The 15903-nt window shown below is 36.5% G+C and overlaps 1 protein-coding gene across 1 annotated transcript in view; it reads left to right on the top strand.

The window, feature by feature from the left end:
- The window catches only part of LOC101586783 (vomeronasal type-2 receptor 116-like), an 80781-nt gene extending 71224 nt beyond the window's left edge, over positions 1–9557 (top strand). The window contains exons 4-5 of the mRNA XM_012513012.1: positions 4218–4341; positions 8635–9557. Coding sequence (XP_012368466.1) covers positions 4218–4341; positions 8635–9557 — 1047 coding nt within the window. The remainder of the gene's footprint in view (positions 1–4217; positions 4342–8634) is intronic.
- Positions 9558–15903: the final 6346 nt, after the last annotated feature.

Raw genomic sequence — 15903 nt, forward strand, 5'->3', positions numbered from 1 at the left:
TTCACAGCTATGAATTTCCCTCTGAGAACTACTTTCTTCGCATCCCTTTAATTACGATATGTTGTGCTTGAATTTTCATTGAATTGTAGATATTGTTGAATTTCTTGTTTAATTTCATCTGTGACTCATTGGTTGCTGAGTAGGGTGCTATTTAATTTCCATGTATTTAAAGTTTTTTTCTGGTTTCTTTTGTCATTTATTTCCAATTTCATTGCACTGTGGTGAGATACTTTGCATGCAATATTTTCTGTTTTCTTGCATATACTTAAGCATGACCAATGGATCTGTATGCTGTGTATTTTAGAAAATGAACCATGTGCAGCTGAGAAAAATGTGTATTCATTTGTGTTTGGGTGGAACACTGTATATGTCCACCAAGTCCATTTGTTTCAAACTCTGGTTCAGTTCTGTTATTTTTTTGCTAATTTTTTGTCTGGTTTACATATCTTTTGGAGATAAGGAAATGTTAAGTTCTCCTGTTAAAATTGTGGTATTGGATATTAGGTTTTTCATGTCCATTAAAATTTGTTTTATATAGTTGTGTGCTCCTGTATTTGGTGCATACATATTTATGAGTGTTACCTCTTCCTTTTGAATTTTTCCCCAACCAGTATATAGTGGCGTTCGTTATTTCACTTGATCATTGTTGGTTTGAAGGTGAGACTGTCCGAGAATTGGATTGCCACCCCTGCTTTTTTCTGAGGTGCTGTGGCATGTAGTATTGTGTTCCATTCTTTGACTTTCAGCCTATGTATGTCTTTATGAGTTAAATGTGTTTCTTGTATACAGCATATTGTTGGATTTTGTTTCCTAATCCACTGTACCAGTCTATTTCTGTTAATTGGTGAATTGAGTCTATTTACATTGATGGTTAGAATTGAGATGTATTGACTTACGGTTGCCATGTTATTTACCTGTTATCATTTACTCGTTTTTCTCCTGTGTTTAATTGCTTATCTTATTTAGTTGGTTGTTTCCGATCTCATTCATGGAGTTCTGATCATTTTGGTCCCTCTCTAGAACATCTTTCCGCAGCCTGTGTAAGGTTGGCTTTGTCGTTATGAAGTTCTTTAGCTGTTCTTTGTCATGGAAGTATTGTACTTCTCCATCAAACTTTAAAGAGAGTTTTGCAGGTTATAGTAGGTAGTCTTGGCTGGAATTTGTTTTCATAGAGGACCTGGAGTGCTCTGCTCCATGCTCTTCTTGCCTGCATGGTTTGTGAAGAGAAGTCGGCTCTAATTCTGATGGGTTTTCCTCTGAATGTGATCTGCTTCATTTCTCTAGCGGCTTTCAATAGATTATTCTTCTGCTGAATTTCTGGGATCTTGACTATTATATGTCTCGATGTGTTTTTCATTGGGTTGAGGTTCCTTGGCGTTCTGTATGCTTCAGTTACCTGAATGTCAGATTGTTTCCTCATATTTGGGAAGTTTTCTGCTATTACTTCTGCCCATATTTTTTTAATGTCATTTGTGTTGACTCCTTCTTTCTCATTGATGCCTATTATTCTCACATTGTTCATCTTTGCATCATCTTGCAGGTGATGGATTATTCTTTCCTGCATCCTCGTTGTTTTTACGAGGTCCTTTCTCACCTTTTCACTAGCTACACCAGCATCTTCAAGATCTGAAACTCTGTCTTCACATTCATTTATACGGTTTTACAAGCTTGTGATTGAGAATTTCATTTCCTCTATATCTCTTTGACTCTGCTTCATGCGATCTATTTCTTTCCTGAATTGCTCATTCAGGGAATCCGTCATTTTTCTAATCTACTGTATTTTTCTTATCAATATCTTCTTTAGAAGCAGTTAGAAATTCTTCTACTGCAGTGTTTTTTTTTCAGATTGGGTTTTCTGCCTATGTTTCTGTAGTTGCTTCTTTACTTCATCTGTTATGAGTCCTGAAAGTTCTTTTTTTATTTCAGAAAAGAATTGCGCTCTGATTTCCTCTATATCTTTCTGCTGTTGCTTATTTACTATCGACACTCTTAATTCATGCATTTGAGCCAAGCTAGTGTCCTCCGCACTTGTTCTGGGTGGGCACTGGCTTTCTTCGATATGTTTCTGCATTTGATTCTTTAGTTCAGATGTTATTAATTCAAGGATTTCTGTTTTCATTTCCAATCTGAGGTCTTCTATATCTTTCTCCAGCTGTTTCTTTATTTCATAAGCTGCTGATTCATTGCTTTCAGCTGTGTGATTTCCAATTTTTTCTGTGTTAGTGTCCCCTGTACTTGTTACAGGTGGGCTTGGTTTCTGAGGTTGCATTTTGTTCCTTCTCGTCATTTTGTGTAGCACTGTCTTCTGACCTTTGTTGTAGATCTTTGCTGTAGTTATAACCTTCGCACTTACTGAAGTTCAGGTGCAGCTCTACAAAGTTTGGACTTATCCAGCTGCGTCTGGTTTTGGGTCTGGCTGCTGTGTTCAATCCTTCCCGCTTCTGCCCTTGAGGGTGAACTGTTTTGCCCCTGTGGCAAGATATTCTGCTCCTGGACTAACTGGTTGGATCTATCCTCTACACTCTCCCCTGGAGGGATTACAGGTGCTGGATTACCCCTCAGGCATGTATGCCAGGCCTGAGCTGTACCTGGACGGGGCAAGGTGAAGCAGGAGGAAGAGGAAGCTCTCCGCACACACTCATGGGACCTGGGCTAGGACTGGGTCTGGCGGCTCCGGGATGGGGCAAAAATTCCTACTCTGCGGGGGGGGGGCGTTGGGGAGGCACTGTGGAGTGGTGGGGGGTGGCCCAAGGGGCTGGGAGAGGGTCCGGCCCACTCTGTGCCTGGGCTGGGACTGGTCCCCCCGGCCCAGGGTAGGAGGAAGCTCTCTGCACACTCACGGGACCTGGGCTAGTACTGTGTCTGGGGGCTCCAGGAACTCGGCAGAAAATCCTACTCTGCGGGCGGGGTGGGGAAGGCAGTGTGGAGTGGTGGGGTCGGCCCAAGGGGGTGGGAGAGGGTCTGGCCCACGCTGCGCCTGGGCTGGGACTGGTCCCGCCGGCACAGGGTAGCAGGAAGCTCTCTGCACACTCACTGGAGCTGGGCTAGGACTGGGTCTGGGGGCTCCCTATTTTCTTAATTTTTATAAATTTTTGTCTTCATATTCCACTGGGACTTAAAGTTTAACATATCAATACTTGATGGAAAATACTTGTTCCATGTTATGCCTAAGATGTTTGATATTGAAACAGATAGTTAGGTTAAACCCAGCTGCATATGTCGCAGGTTAAAATTAAGCTTCTCTTCTGGAGGGTTAACAGCCTAAATTTCCACACCAAAATTTAGAGACAAAGAAGGGCTTCAAGGACAAGCAACATTTTTGTCCTAGCCTTTCAGGATCAGTGATGACTCAGTACATAGGAGAACCTATACTATAACAATATGTAACTCAGGTGTGTCTCAAATTTTCTGATCAAGTAGATTATGGAGCCACAGAGTAATGTCATTGATGAGGTAGAGTGTGCCTAAGGCGAGTCACATGTAGAGAAAACATTCTCTCAAGCTTTCACAGAAAGCAAATTGGTCAAGCAATGGGCGTGACTCATTCACATGGCTGACACTCACAAAGGATCTACAAACTGAGGTAGAGGGGTTCAGGTTAAATCCTGAGGTGATTTGATTGGCCTTATCATATACTAAAGTTACATTTCTTTATATGTAGATCTTCTTTGCCTTGGTCTGAACCATGCAGCAGATAAGTTTGAAAACGAAGTATAAAAAGTAAAGCCATATTAATATGCTGAGCTATAAAAAGCTCAAGTCAATAACTTTGGACATTGTCAGTGTAATGAAAAACCCACTACTATTATGGACTACTGGATTATACTGGGAGATTCTTTGGAATTCAAGCCTTACAATATTTAAATGAAAATGAAATGCCCTTCTCTGACAAATAAGTGGGATAGATGAAGGACCCTTTCATATCTGTGTACTCAATATAGTTAAGATATACAGCTCCACTCCCTTAATTCAATGAATTGTTTATTTGTCAATAAAATTATTAAAAATGTAATTTTTGCATTTACTCACTTTTCTGATGAATCACAAAAAAGCACAGTTACTTAACATGTTTTTATAAACTTTCATATACTAATGAAATGTAGCATTTAATCAAATAATTAAATTTATGTATGTAAGAAATGAAGATTATCACTCTAGACATGTCAGAATAAGAGAAAATGTTGAGAAGTCAGCAATTCATATCTGATTTTCCCCAGATTCCCCACTCTGTTTGTACTGAGAGTTGCAATCCTGGATTCAGGAAGTCCCCTCAGGAGGGAAAGCCTTCTTGCTGTTTTGATTGCAGCATTTGTTCAGAGGGTGAGATTGCCAATGAAACAGGTAAGATTGTGCTTTGTGAAAAATTAACTCCCCTCTCTTTTTTATCTTTACCCATTCATGAAAGAAATTTGCAGATAGAGCCAAGGTAATTATTTTTGTTTCCTTCAGTACCATTATTCCTTTGGAAAAATCATATTCTGACCCTTGAACTATGCACTTTGATGGATTTTCTTTTTTCTTTGTAGTATTGTGTTTTTTGTTGTCTCATATTTGTAGTACATTTTTTCAGTACATACATTCATCCTGAGGAGCGGGTATGTGTGTGCACTACAACGTGTTTTATTAATTTCCTTCAGTCCCTCTTTCTTCCTAATCCTCTAATTCCTTTCCTGTCATTTTCATTCTGTTTGATATTATTAACATTACTTATGTTTATGATGTATAGTGCTTATGTTCATTGAGGTACTCGGATTTGTATGTGGCATATCTGCTGTCTAGTTTGCCGTTCTCCTCCCTCTGTTAGTGTTCTTCCAGTACCCTGACCTTCTTACATTTATACTAGCTCTATCCCTTTATCTCCTACTTTATTTTCCTCTTTGTACTTTGCCTTACTCAAATGAGAGTACTACTATGTTATTTAAGCTTATATATCTCACTTGTTTCACTCAATGATGTATTTTCCATGTGAATCAGTTTTGCAACAAATACTTTTAATGCGTTTTTCTTTATAGCCAAATTATATTCACTTGTATATATGTACTACAGATTTTCACTTTTTCACCCAGTCATCTCTATTGATGAGTATGCAGGCATTTGTGCGTGTGTGTGTGTGTGTGTGTGTGTGTGTACCATGGATCACACTTGCTGCCCTGTGTTTTCCAGGAAGGCATTCAATCCACTAAGCTATCTCCTGAGCTATGCCCTCAGACCATTTTTCAAGATTAAACTGTTGTGAATTATGGTGCTATAAACATTGGTATTGTACATATTACAGTATATGTATATTATGTAGTATGAAGTGTTATTTAACTCTTTTTGGCAGTTACTTAGGGGAGGAATAACTCTCATATAGAAGTTCTCATTTTATTTATTTTGGAAATCTCCAAACTTTTTATAAAGTTTTATTTACATCCCTACCAACAGTGTTTCAGGGCCTCAACACTTAAAAAAATCCTTAATGATGGCTCTGCCTTCTACTATAAGGTGTAAACTTAGAGTTGTTTTAATTTGTATTCCTCCATTGACCAGAAATGATGAACATTTTTTCATCTATTTGTTTCCCATTTATATATGTTTCCCAGAGAAGTATTTATAATTTTACTTACATGTTTCTTGATTGCATCTTTTGTTTTAGGTGGTAAAATTATTTTGATTATTTTGTATATTCTAGGTAGTAATTATCTGAGAAAGAGCTGACAAATATTTTCTCATTTGGTTATTGTTGTTTGTTTCTTTGTTTTTTTTCTTTCTTTTCTTCCTTCTCTTTATCCCTAGTGTTCTTTCCTTCGGCCAGTTTCCTTCCCTTTCATGATATCTATTGTATGCTTTGGATCTTAGTTACTCCTTCACTTTCTTTCTTTTTTTATAAAGGCTTAAAATGTACTTTAATAAGCTAATGCCATATTACTGCTCCATTTCTCTGAAAAAAACTTCAAATTTAAGGTATCAGGGATAAATCAAACATGGTGCACTAATAAAAAATGCACAACATGACTACATGATATAGGAGAGGCAAGGCTAACAGCTACTTTGAGACCTTCAGCATACAGCAACCCTATGGGAAACAGTACAGTATTTACACATGTGAGTTTGATTTGCAAGCTTGGTTAAAGAAAAAACAAAAAGAAACAATAACAAAAAGCTATAAAAATTCTAAAGAAAAAATAGGAATAAAAAATTAAGCATTAACATCTTCTTCCAAAAGATCATCAGAAATCAGCAGTATTCAAACTATCATGTGTATATATTAGGTATATATTTTTTTCACTTCTTTCTTTTGCCATTTTCCTTGTCCTTGTTTTTCCTGCCCATTGAACACTTTCTTTTCCTTTCATAGTTTCTACTGTACCTTTTCAGTTACTTGGGGAATATTCCCAAATATGTTTAAAAAATCATGATAGAATAATCTCTTCCTTGAACATATTCTACAAATTTTATGGAAGATGTCTGAATTTTATAACACACTTAGAATGACTATAAATTTTATTTGGAATATGGAAATTGACTATAAACTGTGCTAGTTTATGAATTTGAATATATATTTTTATGAATTTTGATGGTAAGGAATTGTCATATAAATGTTTCATGTGCAAATAAAAAGAAGCGTGTAACCAGAATATCACTTACTGCATTTTAGTTTAGGAAATTATCAATTAGTTTAACTAATAGATGAGTTTAACAAGAAAGAACAAAGTGTCAGTAATTATGAATATTATTCATCAAAAAAGAATATTATTCATCAAATCTTGTGGTGCACAGTGAGTTAAAACTGTCTTTAGTGATGGGTATCATATGTACTTCTATAGAAGTGTGTGTGTGTGTGTGTGTGTGTGTGTGTGTGAGTTGGATGAATTATTAAGGAAATGTACATATGGCGACGATAAAGTACAGATAATTCTGGAAAAAATGCTGAAAACTTTAAGTACATTTGGTGAAGGAGAAAGAGAAAACTGCAGTACAATAACATGCTCTGATAGAAAAATATGCCAAAAAATTAGAATATTAATTTTTTGGATTAATACAAAATATTTCCTATGCATTTAAAGTATAAATAATTTCAATTTTGTGAGTAAAAATTTAAATGACATTCACAAAATTAACAGAGAAACAGTCTTATGGGAAAAAGTCCTCAAAATACCATGCATATTAACACATTTCAACTGAATATTTTTCCAGAAATTTTATGGTGATTGTCTCACTAGTCAGCTTGAAATGCATTCAAGAGCATACTAGTATAGATTTGCTGAACATTTTTCAGAGAAAGAAACATTTGGAAAACTCACTTCTTTTAATTAAAGGAACTAAATTTTAATACACTGAGCTGGCAAGAACATTAGAAAATGTGAAGATTAGAGGCCACTTTTGTTCTTTATTTAAATTTACATATTGTATTCTAACTTCTGGTATGGATTTTAAGGAGGACACACCATAACAAAATTTGTCTTATGAAACAATTCATTGTACTAGCTTCCAGCAAAATAGATATTGCACCATTAAGAAAAATAAAATCAGTTGAAATGCTTTCCTAAATTAGAAGTGAAGAATTACAAAAGTAATTACTGCTAAAGTAGAAACAGGAGGAAATTGCTTAGTTCCATAAAAGAAAAGTCTAAAAGCGAATGTTATATTTTGAGGATCAATGTGGAAAACAAAAGGAAAAGGCTTTTCCATGTAAGACTTCTACTATATATTGTGCAGGTAAAAATAAGTTTAGGAAAAGAAAAGCCAAATTTCTTGGAAAGTATTGAATACAGTTAGTGTTGATTTCATTCAGAGTTGTGTCTAAGTATAAAATTCAGATAAATTAATAAGTTAATAATTTAAGTCAGTAATCACTACATAGAAGATTAATGTAAAATACCTATGTATACCTTTTACTCATGTAACACCCCATTGAAAATTTCAAATTATATATTTACAATATATACTATACTATGAAATATCTAAAAAGTTTATGAAGTTTGAAAAATCTGTAAGTTACAGAACAGCCTTTAAAGCAATAAAAGTCAAAATAATGATTATAATAAGAATATTCATGGACAGAAATAATAAAAATGGAAAGATGATAGTGCTTTCCAATTTGATGTACAACTCAATTTAATTATATTCATTCATTCATGCAGTCATTCATTCATTTTTGTACCAGGAATCAAATTGAGGACTTTGCACTTGCCAGATTGGCACTGTGCCACTAAGCTACATCCCAGGCCCTGAAATGTAAATTTGAAAATATGTTGTGGGAAAAATTATATCTATTGCTTAAGTATTTGTTTTCTTACCCAAATCCATAGAACTTAATTAGGTTTTACAATAAATGACCAGCCATTGAATAAATACCCTGAACATCATTTACAAACATGCAATTTAATTATTATGATCTTCTTGAAGTTATTTATAAATAGAGAAAACGTGGCCTTAATAATATGGTAAATTAATAATCAATAGTATTGGTGTTCACAATATCATAAAAGTTAGGTGTAGTTAATTTAGAATTATTCCTTATAACATTCCTTTACTTATGTCTTAATAAACGAACAACTAAATATGACTAACCCAGTTCATTGACATTTTCATGAGGGCATTGTGGATAAAAGATGAAATGCAACATAGACTGATGTTGCATTTTCTCATTAGATATGGATCAGTGTGTGAAGTGTCCAGACCACCAGTATGCCAACATTCAGAGAAATCGCTGCATCCAAAAATCAGTGACTTTTCTGGCTTATGAAGACACCCTCGGAAAGATGCTGACTGGCACAGCCTTGTGCTTTACTGTTCTCACGGTTGTTGTTCTTGGACTCTTTGTGAAGCACCGAGACACTCCCATCGTCAAGGCCAACAACCGGGCTCTCAGTTACATCCTCCTCACCTCCCTTACCTGCTGTTTCCTCTGTTCCTTGCTCTTCATTGGTCATCCCAACACAGCCACCTGTATACTTCAGCAGACCACATTTGGAGTTGTGTTCACTGTGGTTGTTTCCACTGTCTTGGCTAAAACCATTACTGTGGTGCTGGCCTTTAAGGTCACTGCTCCAGGCAGAAAGATGAGGCAGTTTCTGGTATCAGGAGCACCAAACTACATCATCCCCATCTGCTCTCTGATCCAACTCACTCTTTGCGGAATCTGGATGGGGACAAATCCACCCTACATTGACACAGATGCACACTCTGAACAAGGCCAAATCATCATCGTGTGCAACAAGGGCTCCCTCACTGCCTTCTACTGTGTCCTGGGATACCTGGGCTCCCTGGCCCTGGTGAGCTTCACTGTGGCTTTCCTGGCCAGGAAACTGCCTGACACCTTCAATGAAGCCAAGTTCCTGACCTTCAGCATGCTGGTGTTCTGTAGTGTGTGGGTCACCTTCCTGCCCGTGTACCACAGCACCAAAGGGAAGGTTATGGTGGCCATGGAGGTTTTTTCTATCTTGGCTTCCAGTGCAGGGTTGCTGGGCTGCATCTTTGCTCCTAAGTGTTACATTATTTTGTTAAGACCAGATAGCAATTATCTGCATGGATCAAGAGATAAAATGTATTCTAAGAAAAATAAGCATTATTAACCAAAAAAATATAGTTTTCCTGCAGTATACTGCATGGTTTTCTGGCAACTGTGTACTCAGTTTGTAATAAGGTGTTACTGTTGTTTGTACACTTCAGTGACAAGCTTCTGTTCTTTCTCTAGTTGTCTTCTAATCATGATGATTGTTATAGCCATGATTTCAATCTAATTTTGTCTACACATTTTTATTTCAATTAATATTAAATTATTGTTATTTATCTATTTTGATAATATCCCCTTGTTTGTTGTTTCTCGTGAAGTTTCAAGAATTTCACGTATTTTAAAATAGTTTTGTCCCCCTATCAATAATACTTCACTTTCTAGTACGTTTCCTTAGGATGTTTTCCTCTTGAAATGTATCATACTTCTAAATATTGCTTTAAGTAGAATTTTTTTTACATCTGAGTGTGGGTTTCTCCTTATTGCATTTGCTGTTTGCTGCATCACTGTGGCAATTTTTGCAGAATTTGTTTAACATGTCACCTTTAGAATTCAAGAATTTCTCATTATGTGCTGTATGAAGTATTCCAATTTTAATGACTATCATTCATCATATACAATAGTTGTGGGAGAATTTGTACTTTACCATACTGTGATTATCCATACTTGACTGCCTATATCTTGTCATTTATGCTTGTACCATCATATTCTGTTAAGGTGAAATAGAAATCTATATATTCATATCTTATTTTATTTATATTATGCATTGTGTAATTTTCTTGGTATTTTTACTTGTTAATAAATTTGTAGGGAGAATTCCTTTGAATCTCTCACCTAAACAGCACCATCTTGTAGTGGGAACTATTTACCTCCTCATCATGCAGCCGGGCTAAGGCTCTGTTCTACACCAAATCACATCAAGGTTTTCTGTCCCTATGACATAAATGTAAATGTTCAGTCCACAAGAGTACTCAATAGCAATTGGGTGAGAGAAGAGTATGCATATACTTAACCAAACACTCTTGTTTTAATCCTTTTTATTCACATACAGCCACACAAACTCTACCTTACTACATATGTCATGGCAACTTCAATTGTCTATCCTTTCATGACTACCAACTGGTCTTTAAGTCAACCCTAAAAAGTATATTTGTTAAAAAATGAAGGCCATGATTTGGACTGTTGGAATTGTCTCAATTCAGATACAGTTTCTTTTGTACGTCCCAAGAAAATTCACAGAATATTTTTACCTGAGGAAAGGATAGACCGATCTGAGCATGCTAAGTCAGGGTGGAGTATCTCCAGGTCAAATCGTGGGCTGACCCTCTTCTCTGTGAAACTGAGTGTCATATCTCCATAATGTGTGGTGCACATGTCTATAAGGTGCAACTCCTTGCAATGGCTAATAATCTAGAGAATATACACTCTCTGGAAGAAATGCATATGTGACAATATTGCAAAGGAGCTCTGGCTATACTGTGCGTGTTGAAACAAACCACAGAGGCAGAGTTATCTCTGCACTGGAAATGATTACTGGTATGTATGTCTGAGAAGCAGTGAATGTGTGCAATTATACTCTAAAGGTGAACTCACAACTATGGCCATTTGTACTTGAGGAAAATGATCTAAACCAGAAAAGTTATGACAAATTTTGAAAGGAAGGTTGTATATCACATTGTCTGAAATCCTTTTCATCCACACCTTTTATACATATGTAAAATATTTATAACCAGATTCATGGAAAATGGTCTACCAAATGCAGCAAACCTTGCAGGTTTCCTGTGGTTGTCTTAGGAGAAAATTTGTATGATGATCTGGTCCAATGTTTAAGTGTTAGCCATCATCTACATGGATAAAGAAATTGAAATTTAACCATGGCCTCCAGGTACATGTGGGTAGTACATATTTTCTCCTAAACACCCATTGCACTTAAACGTGCTTAAATGTATCCCTACATTGATTTCAATATGAGAAACACCTTTCATTGTGAAACCAGACATCATGAGTAACTGGGACAGTGTTCCAATGATTAGAAATAATAAATACACAGCTAAAGGATCATTTACATTAATGCTTACAAGGTAATTGTCAAAAGAACAAAGTTATGATGGATGGTATGTGTGAGAGCTATCAAAGTCAAGATGGAGTCACGTGACTACCATAACAAAGGTAAAGCCAGGAGGTTGTATAAAACGGTCTTATATACAAGTGCCTGACGATGGCATGGAAAAACACTGTCAAATTATATTTTTATATGTCTACCTTAACCTGTGTTAGCAAGCTTGATGTTGAAAAGTCTAAATCTTAGTAGGTTCTCAGGTGATAACTAATTCTATACAACTTATAGTCAAATTTTCTCCACAAGAGCACACTGCATTGCGATTTAATTAACTGAGCAAACACTGTGGGATGAACATGCTGTTGCAGCATACATTTTTACAGGACAAGCAGGCTTCCTGAGTTTGTGAATGGTAAATGATGTGGTTGGAAGAAACAGCAGACAGCTAAACTGCCAGACTCAATTATGGCAAACACTATAGACCATCCAGGGTGCAAAGAAATCATAGACAGTATCAAGGAATTATAAAATGTAGATGTAATCTATCCATATCATGGTCCTTTAAAGTCTGTTATAGGCATAAAAACAGGTACCTCATGGGAATAACTGAATCATAGGGAGCCACATAAGATATTTTCTTCACTCCATGTCACTGAACCAAACCTTGTTTTCTGACTCAAAACCTGAATGATATCTATGGATTTGTACATCTTTATGTATTTGGACCATTCTAGTGTTTTCTTTGCTCCTTCTTTAATTGGTGCATTCCAGCACCAGTTCCAATTCATTTGGAGTCACTAGTTATCAAAATTTTGAGTTCCCTCAGTGTTAACTACACAATTTCTCCATTGAAATGTGGGTCTGGAACTCGATTTGTGTGAAACCTGCTGCTCTATGGGACTATCAAACCATGAGGGACATTGATTTCTAAGTTTATCTCCCAGGGACCCTGATACTGGGTGGTATAGTTTGGCCCTGTGACACAATGGAAAATTACTTTGACAGTTCAGCTTGGTGATTCTCAACATTGCAACATTAAAGAGACCTTTTCCAGGCCCTCTCTTAGCATTGCAGATTTAGAAAATTGTGCTAGGTAATACTTGGCATATCAGTCAAAAGATCTGGTAAATTTTTCAGATTTTGTTGCTTTCTTTAGTATGCATTTAGTATGATGGGAGAATGAGTAAGCAAATCACAGAATGATGGAGATGGGCTGACCTCTATGTCTGCTTGTATGTACGGTATAGTTAAAAAATACTTGTGCCTATGTCACGCTATTTGCTGCAGCTGAAAATGCCTAGCCCTTACAAGAGCCACCACTCCAACAGAGAGATTTCACTGACACATTTTTTCCAATTAGAGAATATCAATAGGGGCTTCTACGTAAAAATGTATTAAAAACTCAATTTTAACACTTTTTGCAACCAGGAAGATCAACAGAGAACTGCTTCCCAACTGAGGTCTAAAGTGGCATCAAGACCTCTCCAATCTCTTTGGACACAAATCTCATTCATGAGAAATCCTTCTTTATTTTCTCATTAGAGGAGTTAGGTAAATTTTTTGCCCTTGTGGTATATATGGTTTCCCAAAAAGATATTATATTACTAGTCTGGCCTTTCAAAATGTACCATAAATATTCATGTTTATGCATGACATGATGCAGGTCTTGGTCATACAAGTGGGGATGTTTCACCTCCCGAAAAAGTGGAGCTAAAAGACCTAAGAGTCATTTTCTTTTATTTGTATATTGTTTGTATTTAATTTTCAATTAATTTTATTAAGAGAGAAATAGCAATAAGACAGTTTCAAAATAGGCTAGTAAGACAGTTTCAATAAGTAATACATTGCATATTGTTGTCTTTGTAGTAGTTATTCATAGTACAAGATGCAGACATGTTATCATGTCCAAACACTATTAGTAAAAATCTTTCTTCTCATTGAATTAAGAGAAAGTAGCTGTATATCTATCCTATTTTCTATATACAGATGCAAAATGGTCCTTCAAGGAGAGGGCAAGGAGAAAAGCTGGGAAACATGACTGGTACAAAGCCATACATTTATACGCACAAGATGGGTAAGGCCATGATCTTGAGAAACATCAGCAGGTTTTTGAAACTGGAGTTAATTAGTAGGATTCTCATCGTGACTAAATATACATGCTGATACCTGTGAATCAAGCATTTGCACTGAAGATAGCAACGTGTAATAGAAGTGTCACGCTTGCAATGCCTGTCTTTCTGGTCTTCTATATACATACTTCTTTTTTTCCCATAATTTTATTGACAAACAAATAGCAATGAGACAGTTGCAAATCAAATCGGTAGGACAGTTTCAATAATTAACACACTGCATACATTCTTCCTAGTGGTTAATTGCTGTGCAAGAATCATTCTATTCATTAAGAGAATGTAACTATATATCTATCAAAACCACTTTGAATGAACAGATACAATGGTCTGTACACCCTTTTTTGTTAAGTTCAGTTTTTTGAATATTATAGGTGTGTAAACTCAGCAAAATATTCTGAAAGAGTCCAGTAGCCCATAATAGTATTGGGTCTTCTGCTTGATTGGCTATGTCAGAAATTATTGACCTGAGTCCCCAACAGCTCAACATAACAGCATGGCTTTACTTCCTATATTTCACTTTTATATTTTTCTGCTGGATGGCCAAGACCAAGGTAAAGCAGGACTTATGCAACAAGAGTTGTAGCTTTTGGGTCTGATAAGGTCAGTGAAATTCCCTCAGGATTTATCCCGAGATAATGCACCTCAGATTGTAGAACCTTTGTCAGTGTCAGCCATGTGGATGAGTCATGGCCATTGCTTGGCCAATTTGCTCTCTCTGAAAGCCTGAGAGAATGTTTTCTCTCCATGTGACTCTCCTTAGGCACACTCTACATCATCAATCAGTTTCCTCCTTGGCCCCATAATCTCCTTGATCACAAAATTTGGGACACTGCCTAGTTACATGACGTTACAGTACAAGTTCTCATATGTCCTCAGTCTTAATTGACCTTAGAAGGTTAGGGCCAAAATGTTGGCTTTCCTTGCAGCCCTCCTTTTTCTCTAATTTTGGTCTGCAAACCTAGGTTGTTAACTGTGGGAGGCGAAGGAATGCTCCTGTTATATTTTCCCTTATTTGGGCAAGAAAGGCTGCAGCACCAATCCCCGCTTGCCTTGACATGTTCCTGTGGTCCTGGACGTCCACTACCAATCCACAACTAGTTCCACCCCACTACTTCCACTATACAGCTATTTAGACCTTGCTCACTTCCTCAATAAATGAGACTTGATCAGAAAGCCTGTCTTGTCTCCGTCTCCTGTGTCTCCTGCCCTGTCTTGTCCATCCCTGTTCCTCCTCCAGGTCATTAGCCTATGTCTCGACTCATGGGCCGAGTCAGTTAACCATTCAGAAGACAAGTTTATTGTTATTACCATACAACTTAGGCTGTTAAGCTTAACCTCACTATCTGTCTGCTTATCAAACATCTTAGGCATATTATGGAACAGGTACTTTTCATCAAGTATTGATATGTTGAACTTTAAGTCCCTACATAATATGATAAAAACATTTAAAAATTAGAATATATTTTAAAAATAGGCATAAAGAATTATATACTTCTTATGTTTACACATAAGTGCAAAAATCTCACCATATACAACCTTGAAGCAGGAGAGTCCAACAATATTCGTTTTCCTGTCTCTTGCTTTCATTCACCACCCCCTACTTCTTGAAGAACCACCTACCCAAGAGACATCAGAGTAGCAGTTGGCATGTCATGACAAGCAGCGCATATTCAGAAGACCGGAATGACAGGCACTCCATGCATGAAACTACTATTATAAATTACGATCTGCAGTGTAGTAGATCAGTTCACAGGTATCAGCATATATAGTTAGTCAGGGTGAGAATCTTTTCAATTTTCTGCTAGATTAAAAAATCTGAAGATTCTCAGGAACGTTACCTTGCCCATCTTCTACATATAACTGTATGGCTTGACTTATTCATGTTTCCTAGCTCTTCCCTTTCCCTTTCTTGATTAGTTAGTCCTTGAGATCCTACTTTCTTTTCACTTGTATTATTCATTTCGATTTGTATTTCTTCTTTTGAGTTCTTATACTAGGGAAACTATACGATATTTACACATGTGTGTCTGTTTTATTTCACTTATAAGTATATGTTCAAGTGGCATCCCTTTCAATATAAAGGCTTCGAGTTTATCATTCTTAATAGCTGAATAATACTCCATTGTGTAAAAATGCCACATCTTTTTCAACCATTCCTGAAGTGATGGCCATCTTGATTATTTCCAACATTTGGCTATCACAAATTGTGCTGCTATAAA

The sequence above is a fragment of the Octodon degus genome, unplaced genomic scaffold (assembly GCF_000260255.1).
Source record: "Octodon degus isolate 3935 unplaced genomic scaffold, OctDeg1.0 scaffold00304, whole genome shotgun sequence".
Lineage (NCBI taxonomy): Eukaryota > Metazoa > Chordata > Mammalia > Rodentia > Octodontidae > Octodon > Octodon degus.